Here is a 23,833-nt window from a genome sequence, read left to right on the forward strand (position 1 = left end):
AGGCTTCTCACCAGGATGTTGTCCCTCTACTGGTAGATAGTACCACTCCCTTTGTAGAGTTAGGTGTGTATGGAAAATTTTTCAAACTCTAGTAAAGTACACTGCTCTGTATTAGCACCAGGAAAAGTGACATGTGGCCCTTGGATAATCAGTGAACTTGAGCTTCCAACCAGAGATGTTAGTTTGTAAAGCTCTACTCCACATCTTTAGTCAAATGAAATCCCTAATACCAATTTCAGACACTAGCATAGCTTGTAAATCCAACCAGTAGTAGATTTTATCAGACGCACACCCACATAGGAGTGGATACTAACTTATTAGGCTTGCCTACATTACCCGCTGGATCAACTGGCAGTGATTGATCCAGCAGGGGTCAATTTATTGCGTCTAGACTAGGCGGCGTCGACGGGGGAGCATCAGCAGTCGACTCACTGCAGTAAAGACACCACGGTGTGTAGATTTAAGTATGTCGACTTCAGCTACATTATTTGTGTAGCTGAAGTTGCGTAACTTAGATCGATCCCCCTCCGCCCACAGTGTAGATCAGATCTTAGATGCTAAGTTCATTAAAACAGCTACTCTACAACTAAAATCAACAAATTTCTGCAATTTCTAATCCTCTATAGGAGGAAATTATTTTCCTGCACATGTAGCATTCACTGTGGTACGTTTAGCATCTAGTAAGAGTTGCAACAGAGATATACAGCTCAGATTGTACGATATTATATGTGTCAGAGTTTAGTGTCCTAGAATATCAGGGTTGGAAGGGACCTCAGGAGGTCATCTAGTCCAACCCCCTGCTCAAAGCAGGACCAATTCCTGACTAAATCATCCCAGCCAGGGCTTTGTCAAGCCTGACCTTAAAAACTTCTAAGGAAGGAGATTCCACCACCTCCCTAGGTAACGCATTCTAGTGTTTCACCACCCTCCTAGTGAAAAAGGTTTTCCTAATATCCAACCTAAATCTCCCCCACTGCAACTTGAGACCATTACTCCTTTTCTGTCATCTGCTACCACTGAGAACAGTCTAGAGCCATCCTCTTTGGAATCCCCTTTCCAGTAGTTGAAAGCAGCTATCAAATCCCCCCTCATTCTTCTCCTCCGCTGACTAAACATCCCCAGTTCCCTCAGCCTCTCCTTATAACTCATGTGTTCCAGTCCCCTAACCATTTTTGTTGCCCTCCGCTGGACTCTTTCCAATTTTTCCACATCCTTCTTGTAGTGTGGGGGCCCAAATCTGGACACAGTACTCCAGATGAGGCCTCACCAATGTCAAATACGGGGGAACGATCACATCCCTCGATCTGCTGGCAATGCCCCTACTTATACATCCCAAAATGCCATTGGCCTTCTTGGCAACAAGGGCACACTGTTGACTCATATCCAACTTCTCGTCCACTGTAACCCCTAGATCCTTTTCTGCAGAACTGCTGCCGAGCCATTCGGTCCCTAGTCTGTAGCGGTGCATTGGATTCTTCCGTCCTAAGTGCAGGACTCTGCACTTGTCCTTGTTGAATCTCATCAGATTTCTTTTGGCCCAATCCTCCAATTTGTCTAGGTCCCTCTGTATCTTATCCCTACCCTCCAGCGTATCTACCTCTCCTCCCAGTTTAGTGTCATCTGCAAACTTGCTGAGGGTGCAATCCACACCATCCTCCAGATCATTTATGAAGATATTGAACAAAACCGGCCCCAGGACAGACCCCTGGGGCACTCCACTTGATACGGGCTGCCAACTAGACATGGAGCCATTGATCACTACCCGTTGAGCCCAACAATCTAGCCAGCTTTCTATCCACCTTATAGTCCATTCATCCAGCCCATACTTCTTTAACTTGCTGGCTAGTGTCCTTTTACATTACTTCGTTACACTTCACGGTACTGAATAACTACCACCATTGTTGATTTTGGAGAACTGGAGATTCCAGAGGGAAACAAAATGCTTGGAAGTTTCTTGTTTTGAGTAATCTTCAATCAGCTATAAGATTATCAGTCTCTTGGTAAAAAGAAAAGGAGTACTTGCGGCACCTTAGAGACTAACAAATTTATTTGAACATAAGCTTTCGTGAGCTACAGCTCACCTCATCAGATGCAATCGATGTAGCTCACGAAAGCTTATGCTCAAATTTGTTAGTCTCTAAGGTGCCACAAGTACTCCTTTTCCTTTTACAGATACAGACTAACACGGCTGCTATTTTGAAACCAGTCTCTTGGTAGTTTAGACAAGTATTAGCGAACACTAGCTATTTATGCCACTAACTCACTTTTTGATTGAATGCAGTGGTGAAACAAAAACAGCCTCATAACTCATCAACACCACACACCTTAGGTTCACCTATTACAAAAGGTATTCTAATTCAAGTCTCAAAGTAAAGGAACTTACTGTTCTTGTCCCTGCAGACCTACGTATTCCTCTAATATTAGATAGGTTTCTTGGGCTAGTTGAAGTTCCTAGGGGGAGAGCTGTGGAAAGATGAGGAGGACTGGAAGGAGTCACCAAAGGAGATATCAGGTTATCTAGCATACTTTGTTTAGATTTGGAGGTTTTTTTAGTAAAAATGAGAGGTTCACTGTCCCCAGCATCTCCACTACCAATTTCAGTCTTCTCTTCATTCTTGATCCTTCTCAAACAATCCTTTAACATCGACTGGGTTGTAGGCTGACTGAGCCAGCACAGGAAGAGTTCATCCACTTTCATTTTTAGTACAGGTTGCAAAACTTTCCCAGCCAGCATCTTCTACCAGTTTACTTTTGTTCCAACAAAGGAACTCAAGTCAACCAGATTAAAAACGTTTCACTGCTTATTCCACTGTCTTTCACTCTGTTGCACAAAATCCAAGATGCCTGTTAAAAGAAAGATTTTATTGCTTAATATTATGATTGCAACAAGATGTCAAGACTTAACTAATTCCACATGGTACAAACTCAGATACAAGGCTTGATGACAAACATACAAATAAATGAGAATCAGATCATATTCCATCAACTATGGATTAGTGACAATCTATTAAAAGGCTTTTAAAACTAATTTGGGCTGTGAAGATTGTTCCTCTGAGTCCCCATCCTGTACAATCTTAGCATAAGAGATAATTTATCTGGTCTACACTACAGACCAATATCAGTATAACTACGTTGCTCAGGGTGTGAAAAATCCACACCCCTAAGCAACTTAGTTTTACCAACTTAACCTTCCACCACATAGACAGTGCTATGTGGACAGGAGAGCTTCTCCTGTCAACATAGTTACCACTTCTGAGGGAGGTGGATTAACTACACCAATGGGAGAAGCTCTCCTGTCAGCCTAGGAGTGTTTTCACTAAAGCTTTTACTGCTGTAGACTGTACATGAAAACAAGCCCTAATACTTTTCAGACATTTACTTCCAACTTTGCCAAAAAACCCACCTTCCTTTCTGTGAGTGTAGATGTGCAAAGTTTCAAGGGTTTGTTTTTTTTAAATGAAAATAGAAGTGGGTCTTAAATAAGGCTTTGAACCTGACTGATACTACAGAGCCATTACATGCAAACAATGAAATTCCAAGCAAAAGAAGTTAGTATTAATGAAATGTTAAGATTGAAATACCAAGCGTTTGAGTCAGGAAATGCAGAGTTAAAGTTGAAAACTCAACCTTAATTCCACATCTTATGCTTATGCCTTAAAATATGATCCCTTTGTCTCAGTTTTAATGATTTATCAGTATAATCCTAAATGAAATTTTTTATCAAGTTAATACAGTTATGATACAGTGCTGTCTTCAGACTATTTGATTTTTATGTCTCAGTCAGAACACCACAAATCAGTGTTGAAAGTACAACTTAATGTTATTAACCTTTACAATGTATGGAATGTTCAGTTTTTTTTAAAAGCCAACGCAAACCTATGATGGCTTTAAGTGTTGGGATGGCTGCAAGACCTTTCAGCTTTGAATTACTCTCACTTCTGAGGCAAAACTCCAGGTTGAGCATGCCCGAGTTCAGAATTTAAGGAAAGAAGCAAAGGGCTAATGCAAAATACTAAAAAAAAAAAAAATCTGCGTTCTATCCTAGTTCTGTAGTTGACCGATATCTCAGTCACCACGTCTGTAAAAAAACCTGTCAAAGGGACTTAATGTTTGCAAAGCATTCTTATCCTTAGGCGGAAGGCTTTATGGATATGCAAAATAGTTGTAATTATTTTTATTAAAACCTCAGTTAAGGAAGAAAAGCTTTTGTTAGCACCATAATTTACATACGTTTAAAATTAGGAAGTTTGAGCCTTTATCCAGTCTTCCAGCTAGCATGCGTCACAATAATGGACAAACTCAGGAACCTTTAAACATCTATAACACCACTTACTCAGATTTTCTTTAGATATGGTTTGTTTGCAGATCACGACACTAACTCAAACCAAGACAGAGTGAATCAGAATTAACTGCAAGTCAGATGTTCCACTATGTATTTGCAGGTTGGGATTTTCTATTATCTAAGTGAATTAGGAGCACATGTAACATTGAAAGCCAACGTGATTTGTGCACCGTAAACCATGGAGACGCTTTCAAAAAAAATCCATATTCTAGGGTGTCAACAAATAAGGGCAGAGTAAAGATTCAGCTTTCCCTAAATTGCATACAATTTTGCATACAATTGCATACAATTTACAAAATTTACAATTTTGATTCCATAACATCCATATTGATTTTGCAGTAATTTTCTGCAGGGAAAGCATGCCTGAGAGAGGCAGCCAAAACACACTATGCAATGATAATGGTTGTAATTAAGCACTCAAGACAAGGCAGGCAGAGCTAGTTAAATGATCAACTTTATCTCTTCCCCTTGCCTCCCTTCCGTTGGTTACTATAACTTTTCAGATATTGTGTTTATGAAATCAGAGTTATCCATGGTGTTGAACTCATACACTGTTTGTGGAATAGCAAGGATATGACACGGAAGAAACTCATTGAGTGGCCCATCCCACCCAGCTCACTGCAGGACTGTTCACTTCTATGGTCTGTCTCCTGATAGACTCCATCCCGTACAAAGAGAGAACCAGGGTGCCTTGGTGCGGGTCATGAGTCATGAAACTAAAAGACAACAGGTTTAAAGCTATCATAAGGAAGTACTTCACCCAATGCACAGTCAACCTCTTGAACTGGTCACCAGGGGATGTGACTAAAGCCAGAACTATAACTTGGTTCAAAGAAGAATTAGCTACATTCATGGAAGATAGGTCCACCCATGGTTATTCGTAGGGTGACCAGACTGTTCCAATATTAGGGGCTTTGTTTTACCCCAGCCTGATTTTTCACATTTGAGATGTGGTCACTCTAGCCCTTAGCCAAGATCATCACAGATGCAACCCCACCCTCCTTCTGGCCACACGAAACCTCGCACTCCCAGAAGCTGAGACGGGACAACAGGGGATGGATCCCTTGATAATCACCCCACTTCTGAAGACAGGGCACTCCGGACTAGAGGGACCACTGAGGGCTCTGGTCCTGCTCAGCCTCTCCTCTGCCCCGTGGCCCCCGCCCCAACCCCGGGCGGCGGCCAGGCCCCTGCCGCACTCAGCTCCGTGTTTCCTTCACCTCCCTTCCCCTCAGCTCGGCGCCGGGCTGCGGGACGGACCCGCTGGGAAACGGGGCTGCAGCCACCCAGGGCCCGGACCGCCCCGCGCTCCCCAGCAATACCCCGGCCGGGCGGGGCAGGGCGCGGCAGCGGCGGCTTCACGTCTCACCTCCCGCCGCTGCCTTCAAACCCGCCGCCGCCGCGCCGCGCCTTCCGGCCCGCCCCGCCCGAGAGCGGGCCCTTTATACAGCCGCAACTCTCACGAGAGTCTCCCCGCGAGAAGCTGCTCCCGGTTGCCAGGGTGACAGGGGGGCACGTGGCTGGAAGGAAACACAGCAACGCCGGGAGGCTGCTGCGTCCTGACGTTGCCGTGCGGGCGCCTCGCCTTCCCAGCAGCCTGTGCGGTGTGACGACACCACCCCACCCCCCTGGCTTCCCCTCCCGTCTACTTCTCCTTTCCCAGCAGCCTGTGCGGTGCGCTGGGCGCTCTGTGACCCCTCCCGTCCTTTCCCGGCCGCCTGTGTGGTGTAACGCCCCGTGTCGGCCCCCATACACCCCTCCCCCTCCCCCATGCCCTGCAGGCTCCCACCATGGCTGCCTAGCACCCTCCTGTAACCCCCTGTGCCACTGCCATCAGCATCACCAGGGTTCCCTCCCCCCCTCTTGGGAGCCTCCTGAACCCTGTGGGTGAAGGGGGGCAGCCCGGGTTGGGGAAGCTCCCGCCTGGCCTCATAGTGCATCCCAACATAAGAGGCACAATGTAGGGGCCCAGCTTGTCTCTGAGGTCAAGTAGGTGCAACGCAGGGTGCTGCTGCATGTCAGTGCCATTTGCCACCATGTTCCTATGCCCCTCCTAGGCCCTCTCCCACCCCCACCCCAAACCCTCAAGAATGGCAACTCTCTTGGCAATAGTTGCCAATCTGTGGCTCATGGTCCACAGAGTACTTGCTGGTATCCTGAAGAGAGCTGACTAATCACGTGATGCTGGCTCTTCTTGTTTCCAGCTGTTACGTTCTGTTAAAAGAGAGCTAAAAATACATTAAATATTTTCCGATTGCGTTTCTATGTAAGCAATTGCTGTAGTTGCCATAGGAATGCTATGGTGGGGTTGCAAATGGGAGGAAAGGTGGTTCATGTGATAGCAAATGGGAGGTGAGGTGAAGCCTGGCGATGGTGAATGTAAAGGTAGATGATAGACAATCTCTCTATTAAGAACTTCTCACAGTTTGAGAGCCACTCCCTGCCATGTAGTTCACTTCACTGTTTATCTTTCCCTCCAGCCTCAAAACCTCTGTGTAGTTTCACACTTTGTATAAATTTCACAAATCAACTTCTGGGACTTTCTGGATAGGCTTGGGGGATTGAGGGGGGTTAAGAGGGACATGTGCTCATACCCTTGCACACACAACTTTTCACTCACCTATTGGCGTCTGCTCACTACAGCTGCAGGCCCTCTGTACTTGTACCCAGAATCCCCCACCCTCTCTTCTGATATGGTTTCACCTCCTTTCATATATATATCATCCATGTATCACAGTGAAGTGAAAGAAAGGATTTAGCTAAATTTAATCTATTTGCTGATGGCTTCCTTTGGCATCTTCTGTGTAGTGGTGGAATGGCAGTCTTTCAAAGTCAGTGTTCCAGGACTGGGACAGCATTGGAGATGTTCTTTCCCTACTTTATCATCTACATGAAGCAGCAACAAAGAAGTTGGAATGGAATGCAGTGGTTCAGAAGGAAGGAATAGAGAGTGTCTACACTGCAATAAAACACCCACGGCTGGCCCATCTCAGCTGACTCAGGTTGCAGGGCTGTAAAACTGCGGTGAAGATATTGGGCTTGGGCTGGAGCCTGGGCTCTAGGATCCCACAGGTGGGGAGCATCCCAGAGCCAAGGCTCCAGCACAAGGTCAGATATCTACATCACAATTTTATAGGCCTGCAGCCTGACTTCTGCAAGCCTGAGTTAGCTGACACAGGCCAACTCCAGGTGTTTTATTGCAGTGTAGACATATCCTGAGTTTGAGATTAGGTGAATCTAGGAGAAGTGAAAAAGTGGGCTTGCTCCTCCACCTGTGAAGAGTGAACAAAAGAGGCAATAGATGAGAGGAAGCTAAGATTGGATGAGCAAAGGAGAAGGTTCATATATGCTAAGAGATAATCTGGTATAAATCCAAAGGCCAACAAATTCAGGAAAGCAATTCCTGTATTAAAAATACTATCCTTCTATCCAAAACAATGGTGGTATTGTCATTGTTTTTGAGTTTTTTGAACCATTCTTGTAAACACTTTCATATTTTTCACAGTTTTTAAAATTGGATTCAGAGATGTTAAGAAAGCCTGTAAATTGATGAAGGGTAGGTTGAATGGTCCCCACTTTCTCAAGTAAGATAGTATTCTGGTTCCTGCATATTGGTCGGTAAAGTTAGGAGAGTAGGATTTTATGAAGACTAAAATGTAATGAACTGCTTTATCCAAGATGGGAAGTGATTAAGGCATTGAGCATAAGATGTGCAAAGCAGAATCTGAAGTAAGGATAACTCTGTGAATGTTCTGGAAGTAGTGAAGGACAGAATTCAATATGGAAGATGAGGGAAGACAAAAAAGTTTGTCACAGGTTACATGATTTCTGGCCCAAGGAGTACAGGTCTGAATTAAGCAGAGTGATAGAAGAGTCAGAGACATGGAACAAAGAGGACTCTTAAAAGATTTTGAATGTCTTTGAAGCATTCCTTAGTGATGATGTAGCCATCTGTTGATTGACAGAGTGACAACAGGTGGCAATAGAGGGATCAGAGAACGAGTGGAGTGAGTTGTAAAGTTGGATATCATCTGCATAGAAATGATGCCCGTTGTTGACGCTGGCAATGAGATCTCCCAAAGGGAGCAGATGGAGAAATCAGAGAAAAAAAATAAAACATCTGTGAAAAATACACAGGGTCAAAGTCTTGTTTATGCATGTTGGTGTAAATTCAAAGTAACTCCATTGACTTTAATAGAATTTGTAAAGATTTACACTGTTTTCGGTGAGATGGGAATCAGACCCTCTATGTCTTCAGGGAAGCAGGTAGTACTTGGGGCAAGATCATCAGCTGGTACTGCAATTGGCAGTAATATTTTGGCAAGTTGGTCCAAGGAAAGAACTTGCAGAAGCTGGATCAGATCTCCTTCAATAGGGTGTCTCTGTCCCTGGATCTTGCTTCTATAAATGTGAGCCCATACTTGTGCAATTTTAGAAAAAGCTGTCAAATGCACCCCTTTGTTAAGGCCTTCTAACTACGAGCTGACTTTTAGACTTCCCTATAGAAACTTGTGTTCTGGCTGGTATTCCCACATCTCAGTTGGTGTAATGTGTGGTCAACAGAGATGTGTTTGGTCCAATTTATGCAAAATGTACCCATTCATTTTAGTGATGGATGCTTAAAATGTACATTTGAATAATAAAAATTAGTGCATGCATTATGAGACAATATCCAGTGTCTGAAAGTTAAAGTAATGGAGTCATATTCAGTAGTCATGTAAAAGGTGGTAAAAGTTACATGTGAGGGTGAGTGAAGATCAGGAAATAGGTTTAGGTGGATGTAGGTGGTACAGTAAAATAACCTACATCAATGTAGGACTCAGTGGGTATGCAAAATTAGTATATTTTACGTGTTAAGAGGCAAAAAAGAAGGTTGTAGCATAAAAGCAGCTAATAGGAGGTGTAAGATAACTGGGGCCTAGACCAGGGGTTCTCAAACTATGGGTCGGGACCCCAAAGTGGGTCACGACCCCATTTTAATGGGGTCACCAAAGCTGATGTTGGTCTGAAGCCCAAGCCCCACCACCCAGGGCTAAGGTTACTTGTCCCCTGTCTACGGCAGAAGCCCTTGGGCTTCAGCTTTGGCTCCTCTGCCTGGGGCGGGCGGGTTCAGCCTTCAGTCCCCCTCCTTGGGTAGTGTAGTAATTTTTATTGTCAGAAGGGGGTCACGGTGCAATGAAGTTTGAGAACCACTGGCCTAGACAATTCAGATCTTTGTGGTCTGCAGTTATTACCTAGATTTTCACCTGGAACTTGCAGTCCATACAGCATATGAAGCAGAAGAGGCTGACCTACCCTACTCGGTTGCCATCCAGCACTTACATTACTGAATGGTTATGCTTTTCCTATATGATTTATTTGTAGCTTCAAATTAGGGTGACAACCTTTTCAAAAGGCAAAAGAGGGACACAGGCAGAATACCCATCCTCCTCCATGGCTACACTCCTACTCCTCCTCTTCCCAGAGGCCATGCCCCATCTCTTCCCCTGGCTCCCCACCCCCTGCTCCTCCTCTTCCCCTGAGGCCCCACCTCTTGGCCTGGCTAGAAGCCAGAGCCGGGCTATGGTAAGAGCTGCCCAGGAAGTCTGGGCCACTGTGGGGAACCCCAAACTGTCCACCTGCCCTGGGTGGGAGGCCTGAGAGCAGCTTCTGGCCCATGTCTACACCCCACAGGATGTGCCGTCCAGGGCAGATGGAGGATATGATGCTCCGCACAGCAACCCAGGCTCCCTGAGTGGCTCTTACCATGGCCTGCCAGGATGCAGGGCAAAGGCCCACCTAAGTGCCCCGCTCCACTGGGATAAGGCTGGCACCGCCCCTGAGCGTCAGTCAGTTGCAGAGCGGCACCACAGGGAATCTGGGGCAAATGCTGTTCCAGGGTCATTCAGCCCAGGACCAGGACCTGAACTCTGTATTTTGGGACTGTCCTACCCCATTCGGGACAGGTGGTCACCCTACTTCAAATATAATATTTTAGAAGGGTAATGTTGTGAAATCTTTGGCTCCAATACTAAATCTAACAATAAGAAGCTGCATTAAAACAAAATAAAGTGGCTAGCATTTCATTTTTGCTCATTAAAACCATAAAGAGTATAGTTTACCAATATTGCTTGGTAACATCATTTTCAGAGTATGTATATAGAACATCTGATATATGTAAAGTAGATCCAAATACCACTTCCATCCTAAAATGCCTTCAGCTTTGTCTGTCACTTTCCAGAACTCCATCTACACTATAAAGTCAGTGTTCTCAATCACCAGTTAGAATTGATGAGTGCTGACTTTTTTTCTTTGTGCATGTATGTCAGCATAGTAAATATCTGTGAACAGCAAGGGAAGATTATTGCCATAAACACAGTGGGTCCTAAATGCCAATGGTAGGTAATGGGATGTTTCCAGTGGATATGGACCGATAAACTTCCAGTGTATTGTATATGTATATTGCCCCCTTACTAACATTCAGTGCGGGTGTTTCAGTTGCTAGCTCCCAGTACTAAAAGGGGGAAGGGTCGATGGGGAATCAGGACCCTGAGACTGACAGCCCCCAGGAACAATGGGGAGAGGCCAATGCTCCAGGTCAGCCTGAATGACAGGGTGAGCAGACTAATTAGGGAGTCAGGAGGCCAGGGAGGTCCCGTCCTCTGTGTGAACTGGATTTGCTTGGGTCAGACAGAGTGGGGTCGAGCTAAGGAGAAAGCAGGGGCCCAAGCTGAGCTGGAGAGCAGAGCTGTGCCAGATCCAGAGAGAACAGACCCTGTCCTGGGAGCAGAGCTGCAGCCCCAAAGCCAGAGGCACAGCCCAGAGAGTGCAGATTTGCCCTGGGAGGAGAGCTGCAGCAACCAGAGCCAGAGGGGCCAGAAAAGCAGCCCAGGAAGCAGGTCAGTGCTGGGAGCAGAGTCACAGAAGCAGCCTGCAGAGCAGACCTGTCCTGGGAGCAGAGCTGCAGCAACCAGAGCCAGAGGGGCCAGAGAAGCAGCCCAGGGAGCTGGAGGCAGAGCAGCAGCCGTGCTGAGGTAGAGTGGAGCTGGAGCTGGAGCAGTCCGGAGCCGGGTGTCGTGAGCAGCTGGGGAGAGCGAGGGGGACCCTGGGCAGTGGGCCCAGCACAGGGAGACGCCTCAGCCAAGAAGCTCTGCAGGCCAGACTCGGAGCGAGATTGGTTACCCTGACAGGGCGGGGGCGACACTGGGAAGAAGGGCCCTGCCACCTAGAGCCTGAGAGCGTGTGGCCACCACCAGAGCGAGTGTCCAACCCACAGCATCCCTGCAGCACAGCCAGGGCCTGAGAAGGAGGCCTGGGACTTACAAGGAACAGACTGAACTGCCCTGACGTTCCAGAGACACTGTTTGTGAAGTTCCCTGCCACAGAGCGGGGTGATGTGTTTCCTTTAACCTTTCCCATTTTTCCTTATTCTTTTTAAAATTAATTGTTGATTAAATAACTTGCATTTGCTTTAACTTGTATGTAATGGTCAGTGGGTCAGAGAAGTGCCCAGTGCAGAGAGAGTACCCCGGAGTGGGAACACCCTAGCCCCTGTCCTAGGTGACCACAGCAGGGTTGGGGGTCGAGCCCCCCAGGAATCCTGGGCCCAGCCTTGTTGGGGTTACGAGGACTCTGCCAGACAGGAGAGTAGAAGGGGAGTCCTCAAGGGCAGGGAGGCCACTGGATAAAGGAAGTGGAAGTGAGGACTCAGATCCTTGCGCTAGCCCACTTCACCGGGGTAGTGCAGAAGCCAGGAAAGTTTCCCACAATAGTGGGACTATTCCCCCACTTACATATAAGCCCTAAATCATGCAGTCTTGAGTACTTAGGCAAAACTCCCATTAACTTAAGTGGGAGTTTTGTCACAGTAAATTCTAGGTATTTCATAGTTAGCCTATAGATTATAGTCATACCACTTCCAAAACAGTTTTTCACACATACTTTTCCACCTTTCTTTCCCGAATGTAGAGCTGCCATTTTGCCATAGATTGCACGTATGGCGAGGTGAAATGCCTCCTTTTTAGATCCAGACGCAAATCCCTATGATGAATATTTATGAATCCTTATACTGGAACTTTAAAACTGCACATGTGTGGAGGAAAACTGTAACACTTTCTTAGGATGTAGTTTTAAAAGAGAAGAGCTACTTTTGTGTCAGGCTTCTAATATGGCTGTTGCTGACACAGACCACAATTTTCAAATTTATGTACCTAAAGTTAGGTGTAGAACCTAGTTGCAGTGGGGGAGGTTTAGATTGGATATTAGGAAAAACTTTTTCACTAAGAGGGTGGTGAAACACTGGAATGCGTTACCTAGGGAGGTGGTAGAATCTCCTTCCTTAGAGGTTTTTAAGGTCAGGCTTGACAAAGCCCTGGCTGGGATGATTTAACTGGGAATTGGTCCTGCTTCGAGCAGGGGGTTGGACTACATGACCTTCTGGGGTCCCTTCCAACCCTGATATTCTATGATTCTATGATTCTAACCTATATTTCAGCACCTCAGAAATAGTGGCCTGATTTTAAAAGTTGCTGATGAGTTGAAGCTCCTGCTTAGGTCAGTTGGAGGTAGGTGTTCTCAATATCTCTAACAATTAGGCCTCTTTTATTTAAGTGCCTACATTCGACAATTTTGGCCGTAGCTACTAATCTGGTTTGTGTTTCAAAACTTGCTGTTGCTTTTATGACTTAGTCATAAGACACAATCAAAGGATTGTGGAAAGGGATCTGCAGAAAGGGATCGGTGGGTCATAGTGGATCACAAGCTCAACATGAGTCAAGTGTAACTCTGTTGCAAAAAAAAAAATCAAACATCATGCTGGGGTGTATTAGCAGGAGTGTTGAAGCAAGACACAAGAAGTAATTCATCCGCTGTACTCGGAACTGATGAGGCCTCAACTGGAATATTGTGCCCAGTTCTGGGGCGCCACATTTTAGGAAAGATGTGAACAGATTGGAGAAAGTCCAGAGAGGAGCAACAAAAATGGTTAAAAGTCTAGAAAACATGACCCATGAGGGAAGATTGGAAAAAAACCTGATTTTGTTTAGTCTGGAGAAGAGAAGACTGAGAGGGGACATAACTGTTTTCAAGTACATAAGAGATTGTTACAAAGGGGAGGGAGAAAAACTGTTCCCCTTAACCTTTGAGGATAGGACAAGAAGCAATGGTCTTAAATTGCAGCAAGGGTGGTTTAGATTGGACATAAGGAAAACTCTCCTAACTCTCAGGGTGGTTAAGCACTGGAATAAATTGCCTAGGGAGGTTATGGAATCTCTACCTTTGGAGATTTTTAAGAGCAGGTTAGATAAACATCTGCCAGGGATAGTCTAGATAATACTCCTGCCATGAGTGCAGGGGACTGGACTAGATGAGCTCTCAAGGTCCCTTCCAGTCCTACGATTCTATGATAATGTAAAATGTAGAGATTCCTGTCTGACCAATGGGAGAAAATTCAACTTTCTACTATCCAAAAAAGAAGTGCTGGTGCTGAAAGCCATCAAGTACTGCAATCTTATGTGTGGATCTAGAGCACTGACTGCTGGGGCTTCATGCATCCTTTTGTATGCTAGGGTGAGGGGAAAGGCTAAGAAAATGTTTGGGACTCCCTTACACTACGGACCCACAACACCGAACCATGTCACTTCAGCCTTTCTTGCAGCTGCCTACCAAAAATAGAGCTAGAATGGTGAGCTAGATATCATATGGCCTCCAAAAGTAGCATCATATGCAGAAAAAAAATTTCAACAATGCTGACTTAGTGTACACGTTCTGCCGCCAGCTACAAACTAGGGAAAACATGAAATTCAGTTAAGGCTCAAAATTTGTGTTTATGCCTTCACTTTGTGACTAGATATTGCAGAAAACAGAGTCTGGATAATCACTTGCAGATCATCAATTCTTGCAGCACCAGGCAGGGTGTAGTGCTGGGTTTAATTATGAATTGCTTTGCTGCCTGTCAACTTGTGTCATGGATTTAGACGTTACTTTAAAATATTTTTTGTCCACGAATATGTTTTACTCCCTCTTTATCACATTGTGTGTTTATTGACTGAGGCATCATCACAGGCTGTCTCTTTACAATAGCGGTTGTTGCTGTATGGGAGTATTTACATTTCAGAAAGGGAAAAGAAAAAGTAATATAAAATGTAGTTACTGTAAGAGCAGGTACACTATTCACCAAACAGGAAAAGCAGTTGAGCAGTTGTTTGCCATTACAGTTTTAGATTAATTTAATTTTTATATCAATCTGGAGCAAGAAAATTGAGCAGTTGTACATTTTGCTGAATTAATATCTAGGGGATTGTTTCCCTTTGGGCCCTGGCTTGGACCATATTTACAGCAATCCAAGTGTGAAAGGCTGGTTCCCCATTAAGTCACCCAGATTTTCTGATCCTGGGTTTACAGAGTTCTAATGCTATATATAAAGGTTTTATCTAACAATGTATCCAGGCCATATGAAGCATATGGAAAACTGCTCAAAACACAGTCTCGGGGGTCGTGTTTAGCAAGATGTGTGAGAGGACACTTATGGGACGTGGGAGTGGGAATCTATTCATTCCCCAGGCTGAGTGTCATTAAGCCAGATTCTCTTCTCACACTGATGCAAGCATTATACATGAGAGGAGAAGCTAACGTACTGCATTCAGCAGCAGCCAGCAGTGGCTAGGTCTGCCAACCATTTCATCTGCCCCCAAACACACATGAGCCATTCCAGGGCCAGGGCCCCAGCAGCTCCATGTACATGGCCAGGACCCAGCGGAGGAAGTTGGAGTTGGAGTTGTATTGTTGTGACTGAACATGCATTTATTTGCACTTGATAAGAATAATATATTTATTACGTGAGCAGTGTAAGAATTATAATTTCTTTACTAACTTTCTTGAATTTCAGTGCTCGGGTTTTGCAAAGTATGTGACAGGCAAGTATAGTTTTGTTAGTTAGCAGCTTTACCTGGTTCTGAAATAATTTCTTTTGTTTGTGGAGTCTACTGTAATGTATTATAAGTGTACCAAGTGACAACTGTGAAGTAAAACACCGTATTATCTTGGCTAGTGGTGTTCTAATTAACCCATACATTTAACAATAATTAACTAAATTAGTTGTTAAATTAAGATCTTGTGCAAAACACATATCTAACAATTCACATATATCCCTCCATTTTACTTTGATTTGTTTGTAATCTATTGAATAATATTTTAGAACTGCAGTTAGGGCTCCCTTCTGCTCTCATCAGTAGTAGAATTTCCAGTCATTACAATGGTGCCGGATCAGGTTCTTATGCACAGTGAGGCCTAATTCACTATTGCATTATTTCAGTTTTAAGTTGCTGCATCTGGGCTTCTCACAATATTTTAATCCAGCAACTAAAAGGTTAATTATTTTTAAATCGGTGAGATAATTAGAACAGTAATGCACACCATATTTACTGTTTTTTTTATTTTTGTAAGGAGCTAACTCATGTCTTTGTCATTAGAAAATACCAATTCAGTTGTAAAAAGAAAAGGAGTACTTGTGGCACCTTAGAGACTAACCAATTTATTTGAGCATGAGCTTTTGTGAGCTACACAAGTGAGCTGTAGCTCACGAAAGCTCATGCTCAAATAAATTGGTTAGTCTCTAAGGTGCCACAAGTACTTCTTTTCTTTTTGCGAATACAGACTAACACGGCTGTTACTCTGAATTCAGTTGTAGTATCCATAAAAGCCTTCATGAATAAGTACTTTTGTTTCCATTCTTATTAGGGAAAAGCTAAAATTGCCAGAAGATTCTGGGCATAGAGAACCATATTCTTTTGCTCTCATTAACATCATTTTAGTTTTATATATTACTTTTAGAAAGGAGTAAAAGACCATACAACTCATAGAATCATAGACTATTAGGGTTGGAAGGGACCTCAGGAGGTCATCTAGTCCAACCCCCTGCTCAAAGCAGGACCGATCTCCAATTAAATCATCCCAGCCAGGGCTTTGTCAAGCCTGACCTTAAAAACTTCTAAGGAAGGAGATTCCACCACCTCCCTAGGTAACGCATTCCAGTGTTTCACCACCCTCCTAGTGAAAAAGTTTTGCCTAATAGCCAACCTAAACCTCCCCCACTGCAACTTGAGACCATTACTCCTTGTTCTGTCATCTGCTACCACTGAGAACAGTCTAGAGCCATCCTCTTTGGAACCCCCTTTCCAGTAGTTGAAAGCAGCTGTCAAATCCCCCCTCATTCTTCTCCTCCACAGACTAAACATCCCCAGTTCCGTCAGCCTCTCCTCATAACTCATGTGTTCCAGTCCCCTAATCATTTTTGTTGCCCTCCGCTGGACTCTTTCCAATTTTCCACATCCTTCTTGTAGTGTGGGGCACAAAACTGGACTCAGTACTCCAGATGAGGCCTCACCAGTGTCGAATAGAGGGGAACGATCACGTCCCTCGATCTGCTGGCAGTGCCCCTATTTATACATCCCAAAATGCCATTGGCCTTCTTGGCAACAGGGGCACACTATTGACTCACATCCAACTTCTCGTCCACTGTAACCCCTAGGTCCTTTTCTGCAGAACTGCTGCTGAGCCATTCGGCCCCTAGTCTGTAGCGGTGCATTGGATTCTTCCGTCCTAAGTGTAGGACTCTGCACTTGTCCTTGTTGAACCTCATCAGATTTCTTTTGGCCCAATCCTCCAATTTGTCTAGGTCCCTCTGTATCGTATCCCTATCCTCCAGCGTATCTACCTCTCCTCCCAGTTTAGTGTCATCTGCAAACTTGCTGAGGGTGCAATCCACACCCTCTTTAGTGTATGTCTTACAGTATTGCCAACACTCACACATTTATCATGCGTCTCATAATATTTGATGTTTTTCTTAAAGGCCCAGCGCCTGGAGTCCTGTGATTATGAAAATATAACAACAACGAGTAAGTTTCTAGTCCACCAGGTTGCAGAGAAAAGTTTAAACATGAACCCTCAATGCTCAAAAAACAGAAGGCAAATAAAAAGAAACCCAAATTTATAACTTTTTAAAATCAAGATTTTTAAGTGAATCTCATAATTTTTGGGGGGGTCTGGTTCGTGATTTCTGAATGCTTGGGATTTGCAATTATATGTCAGTAAAATCGGTATTACAGATCTATACAAGTATTTCTGTACAGAACTTTGTCATGCATTCTTAATATTCTATTTTTTTACCACACTAACTTAGTTAAAGACACAAAGAATTGTATGTTTTTGTGATTTAAATGCATCAGAGTGGGCTGAAGCATAGGGTTAAGAGTTGGTTACATATTTCAGATATTGGAGCCAGACAGCAATTCAGTCTAATAATGTGCATGTCTATGATTTCCTGAAATTTGCTAGTACATGACCTCTTAAATGCATATATGTGACCCCACAACAAACTCTGTTATGTGGTGCCAAAATATGGCATTAACTTCAGCTGCTCTATTAAATTGCTACCCATGCTAGCTTATATCCAGAGTGAACACGACACAGCACATTAGCAACTAATTCATGGTGTGCCAGCTAATATGAGAGCCTGTACAACTTCTTTCCCTATGCTCATGAAACTCCCATTTACATTAATCAGAGTTAAGCATGCATAGAAAGAACCAAACATCCTTGAATTCCTTGTCACAGTATCTTGTACAGTTCAACAAAGTATTCTGTGATTCTCTTTGAAACAGGCATTTGAGACACATTAGCAGACTGGTACCTTGAGCTGAGCCATTCCCTTTAATAAAAGGAGTACTTGTGGCACCTTAGAGACCAACAAATTTATGTGAGCATAAGCTTTCGTGGGCTATAGCCCACTTCATCAGATACATAGAATGGAACATATAGTAAGAAGATATATATATATATATATATATATATATATATATATATATATATATACAGAGAACATGAAAAGGTGGAAGTAGCCATACCAATTGTAAGAGGCTAATTAAGGTGAGCTATTATCAGCAGGAGAAGAAAAAAAAAAGCTTTTGTAGTGATAATCAAGATGGCCCGTTTAGACAGTTGACAAGAAGGTATGAGGATACTTAACATGGGGAAATAGATTCAATATGTGTAATGACCCAGCCACTCCCAGTTTCTATTCAAACCCAAGTTAATGGTATCTAGTTTGCATATTAATTCAAGCTCAGCAGTTTCTCATTGGAGTCTGTTTTTGAAGCTTTTCTGTTGCAAAATTGCCACCCCTAAGTCTGTTACTGAGTGACCAGAGGGGTTGAAGTGTTCTCCTACCGGTTTTTGAATGTTATGATTCCTGATGTCAGATTTGTGTCCATTTATTCTTTTGCGTAGAGACTGTCCGGTTTGGCCAATGTACACAGCAGAGCGGCATTGCTGGCACATGATGGCATATATCACATTGATAGATGTGCAGGTGAACGAACCCCTGATGGCGTGGCTAATGTGATTAGGTTCTATAATGGTGTCACTTGAATAAATATGTGGACAGAGTTGGCATCGGACTTTGTTGCTGTCATAAATATAAAGGGAAGGGTAAACACCTTTAAAATCCCTCCTGGCCAGAGGAAAAATACTTTCACCTGTAAAGGGTTAAGAAGCTAGGATACCCTCGCTGGCACCTGACCAAAATGACCAATGAGGAGACAAGATACTTTCAAAAGCTGGGAGGAGGGAGAAAAACAAAGGGTCTGTGTCTGTCTGTGTAATGCTTTTGCCGGGGACAGAACAGGAATGGAGTCTTAGAACTTAGTAAGTAATCTAGCTAGATATGCATTAGATTATGATTTCTTTAAATGGCTGAGAAATTAAGCTGTGCTGAATAGAATGGATATTCCTGTCTGTGTGTCTTTTTGTAACTTAAGGTTTTGCCTAGAGGGATTCTCTGTGTTTTGAATCTAATTACCCTGTAAGGTATTTACCATCCTGATTTTAGAGAGGTGATTCTTTTTTACTTTTTACCTCTATTAAAATCCTTCTTTTCAGAAACTGAATGCTTTTTCATTGTTCTTAAGATCCAAGGTTTGGGTCTGTGGTCACCTATGCAAATTGGTGAGGATTTTTACCAAACCTTCCCCAGGAAATGGGGTGCAAGGGTTGGGAGGATTTTGGGGGGAAAGATGTTTCCAAACAACTCTTTCTTAATAAATAAACCCAGATAAACGTTTGGTGGTGGCAGTGGACATCCAAGGACAAAGGGTAAAATAGTTTGTACTTTGGGGAAGTTTTAACCTAAGCTGGTAAAAGTAAGCTGAGGAGGTTTTCATGCAGGTCCCCACATCTGTACCCTAGAGTTCAGAGTGGGGAAAACCTTGACAGTTGCAAAGATGGGTTCATGTTTTTGGTGTGTGGTTGCTGGAGAGTATTTGCTTCAGGTGGTGGGGCTGTCTGTAAGTGAGGACTGGTCTGTCTCCCAAGATCTGTGAGAGTGAGTGATCATTTTTCAGGATAAGTTGTAGATCTTTGATGATCACTGGAGAGGTTTTAGTTGGGGGCTGAAGGTGACGGCTAGTGGCGTTCTGTTATTTTTTTTGTTGGGCTTGTCCTGTAGTAGGTGACTTCTGAGTACTCTTCTGGCTCTGTCAATCTGTTTTTTCACTTCAGCAGGTGGGTACTGTAGTTTTAAGAATGCTTGATAGAGATAATGTAGGTGTTTGTCTCTGTCTGAGGGGTTGGAGCAAATGCGGTTGTATCTTAGTGCTTGGCTGTAAACAATGGATCATGTGGTGTGTCCTGGATAGAATCTGGAGGCATGTAGGTAAGTATAGCGGTCAGTAGGTTTCTGGTATAGGGTGGTGTTTATGTGACCATCGCTTATTAGCACAGTAGTGTCCAGGAAATGGACCGCTTGTGTGGATTGGTCTAGGCCAAGGTTGATGGTGGGATGGAAATTGTTGAAATCATGGTGGAATTCCTCAAGGGCTTTTTTTCCATGGGTTCAGATGATGAAGATGTCATCAATGTAGCGCAAGTAGAGTAGGGGCGTTACAGGACCGAGTATTATCTAGACCATCCCTGGCAGGTGTTTGTCTAACCTACTCTTTAAAATCTCCAGTGATGGAGATTCCACAACCTCCTTAGGCAATTTATTCCAGTGCTGTGTGTATATATATCTCATAATGTGTCTATAATAGAGGACACAGTTCATACTGTTTGTGTAATCTTAACTTTGGCATTTCCTGACTTTTAGATGCTCCCCATGTAACCTTCATGTTCTCTTAGGGCTCATTCTGGGAGGGCACTGAGCAATACTGCAAGGTGAGGAGCATGCTCAGCAGTTTGCAGGGTCAAGACTTTAAGTACTTTTTCTATGGAACTGTAAAATATTTCTAATTTCCTATTGTACTATACTGTAACTTCCACATATATACATTATTTATTTCTGTACATAGGATAGAATTTTCAAAAGCACTGATAAATACATGTCAACAATAAGATATGTGTGGAATGTAGGGAACTAAGGGACTAAAATAAGTGAATCGCCTCAGAATGAGGGACATTTGAAAAGTGTGACCATGACCAGTTCCGTTGACATTAATGGGATTACTCACATGCATGAAGCTAAACACATGCACAGTGTCTGTAGGATCAGGGCCTTAGTGTGCTGTTCTTCTGGCCTTAAAGTGCAGTTATAGGTCTTGATTCAGGATATCACTAAAGTATGTGTTTAAGTCCATCTGTATTCAAGATAGCATTGAAGCACATGCTTAAATCTCATTGAAGTCACATACTTAAGCCCCATCCTGAATAAGGATGCTTTCCTTAATCAGGGCCATTGTCAAAAAACTAAACTTAACTAACTAACTAAAAAAAAAAAAAAGATACTCTTACTCAGCAGATCAACTGTCTGTATGTACTTGGTAATATCTGCTCACTTTAGTTTCTAAAATAATACATTTTTACATGCTATTCCTGCAGAGGTAACACAGCTCTGGGAGATGGATTCTACTTTGGCTAGCTCATTCATCAACAAAATTGGTAACTAACATCCAACTGTAGAACTTGCATTACTAGTAACAATGGCATGTGATTTTCAATTCCTAGGATGATTTCCAGGGCTAGAAGTTTGGAGGGGGGAAACGGGGGAAGCTCATCTTCATCTGAGCGAAGCTGATGTAGTTATCAGTCAGGTTCCAGCTCTTATTCCAAAAGTAGAGTTAATATGATGGTGAAATCACAAACTATAGCTGTTTGTAGCATTTTCCATTTTCTAACAATATTGTTTTAATTCTGAAGGGCTACTTTAATTTTAAGGATGTCCAATATTATAAAGATTCTAAAGGATTATTATTCTGAAGGGCTATTTAAATTCTACACATTTGTGTTATATTTGTGAGTGCACAAGACCGGAGGTGGGATTTTCAAATGGCAGTTATGTATCCAACTCCCATTCAGGCTCAGTGGATGCCTAACTCCCTTAGCTGTTTTTGAAAATACCACCCTAAAGCTGTATACAGCCTGTAAAGGTAAAAATCATATGTAAGGATTATTTATAAAAGTAAAGATACAAAATCAAGCATCCACAGCATAGAGCTCTCTTGTGCAGGAGACCTGAGTTTGATAACTTGCCCTGGGCTGTTAATGGTGTGGAGGGAGGATGCCCAACTCCAGGATGTGATTATTGCCTCCCATCAGTCGGTTATGGAGTTGTATGGGTGGGCTCTGATGGAAATTCATCTCATCTGCCTCAGCTGGAAGGATAAAGACTGTGGTATAGGGTCTTGAACGTAAGAGACTGCAACCATGGAGAAAGGTTAGTCTTCTTCCCCTGTTGCACATTACATAGTAAAATCATTGTAACAAACTACCCAGTATTAAATTATTGAATACAGTGCCTTGATGTTTATATTTGTCATAGTGCTTTTAACCAATTGTCAAAGGTGCCTAGAAGACCTTAAAAGCAAAACAGGTTTATCCCCAGATTTTCAATAGGGATATAGGGAACTTCCATATTATCTCTATATAAAACAGTCATATGGATGCAAAACCATTAGCTTTTGCTCCACTGGTAATATTTTGTCCAAGTACCATACTTCAATAAGCTGCAGCCAGCCTTAGGTTTCTCTAAGTAATTATTTTGTGAATGTGTTAGTTTATAACACTCTTTGGCATGGTAATAAAATATCAAAATAAGTTACAAAATTGGATTACTTGAAATGTTCTAAAAAAACCCTTTCTATTGTTTACTTCTTAAAATGCCTCTTAAGGAAATGTTAAACACCATAGTTGACCAATATTTAATATTTCAGCTGTATATTACTAACAGATCTGTTTTTCCCCCAATTTTAGTACTTGTTCATTTGAGCAGTCTCAAGTACCCACCTCCTTTTGCTCTCAACAGCTGCTGCTCTTTACATGTTCTAACCTACATAAATTCTTAATTTTTGACTATACTTTTTGCAGCGGAGATGTTATTGGTACGGTAATAAGAAAAGGCCCCAGTTCTACCATGTAATGTGCATTTTTGTACCTTATAAGAATATTGAATAGACTTCATTATTTTTTTCAATACAAGTCTGAATTCTGCCATTTGATTACCTGAACCAAAAGCGTTTCAATATGCCATCCATCACCCTGACCAGTGTAAAATGCTGAATATTCAGATTAAATTGGAACTTTTTTTCTATGAATAAGGAATTTGATTCAATTCTATAATATACAGTGTCTCTAGGGAGAGGAAATTGAGCTGAAGGTCGCCGAAGGCAAGTGAGAAAATTGTATTATCCAAATACAAAATTCTTTTTCTTATCATCAAAACCTGCAATACAGCCACAGGGAATAAGGGGGTCAAGAGAGAATTCAATTAGAGATGAAAATGGAAAAGGTGCATTTTTCAACTTACCTTTCATTTTTCGAAGCAAGTGGCAGCAGTGAGTCATATGAGCGCTATGAAATATTTGTCAAGTGGTTTAAACTTTTAAAAATATAAATCAGAAAACATTCTCAATCAGTTATAAAGAGACGGTAAAAGTCCATGTGAAAATGGAGCTTCTGAGTCTACATAATCTTTACCACATCAGCATTAGGTTGTTAATCATCAACACAGGCAAGATAATTAGGGAAAGCCTGACAATTTGCTTGTATAAAGCTAAATAGTTAAGTAAGAACAAATTCTAATTTTATAATTTATTGCTCTTGAAGGATAGTTTACAATGCCAATCTTAGCAGATGATCTTTCAAAGTCTAAGGGTATGTCCATACTTAAAACACTACAATGGCACAGCTGCAGCTGTGCTGCTGAAGCATTCAGCATAGGCACTACCTAGGCTAACGAGAGGGGTTCTCCCAACTGGGTAGGTGATCCACCTCCCTGCGAGGCAGTTATCAATGCACAAATTCTTCTGTTGACATAACACTGTTTATACTGGGGGTTAGGTCAGTATAGTCATGTCTCTCAGGGGTATGGAGACGTTGCTATACTGATCTAAGTTCTTAGTGTAGACCAGGTCTTAGTGAGCTAACCTGACAAATAATTGTGTAAGTACTTTTGCATTGTGCAAAAAGAAGTTAATGATTTCCTCTTTATTCATTTTAATCAAGGCACATCAAATCTGTAAAACAAGA

General features: G+C 42.8%; 1 protein-coding gene across 3 annotated transcripts in view; it reads right to left on the bottom strand.

The window, feature by feature from the left end:
* PPP2R3B (protein phosphatase 2 regulatory subunit B''beta) overlaps positions 1 to 23,188 on the bottom strand; it is a 106,656-nt gene extending 83,468 nt beyond the window's left edge. The window contains exons 1-2 of one of the 3 annotated variants that reach the window (XM_084650055.1): positions 23,112 to 23,188; positions 2,384 to 2,844 (exon numbers count right to left, since the gene is read on the bottom strand). In XM_084650055.1, the coding sequence (XP_084506181.1) occupies positions 2,384 to 2,734 (351 nt within the window). In that variant the 5' untranslated portion in view covers positions 2,735 to 2,844; positions 23,112 to 23,188. The other 2 variants (XM_084650054.1, XM_084650053.1) reach the window with 2 other exon arrangements.
* Between the last annotated feature and the right edge of the window lie 645 nt (positions 23,189 to 23,833).

Source organism: Lepidochelys olivacea, assembly GCF_965140295.1.
Source record: "Lepidochelys olivacea isolate rLepOli2 genome assembly, chromosome: 1".
NCBI lineage: Eukaryota > Metazoa > Chordata > Testudines > Cheloniidae > Lepidochelys > Lepidochelys olivacea.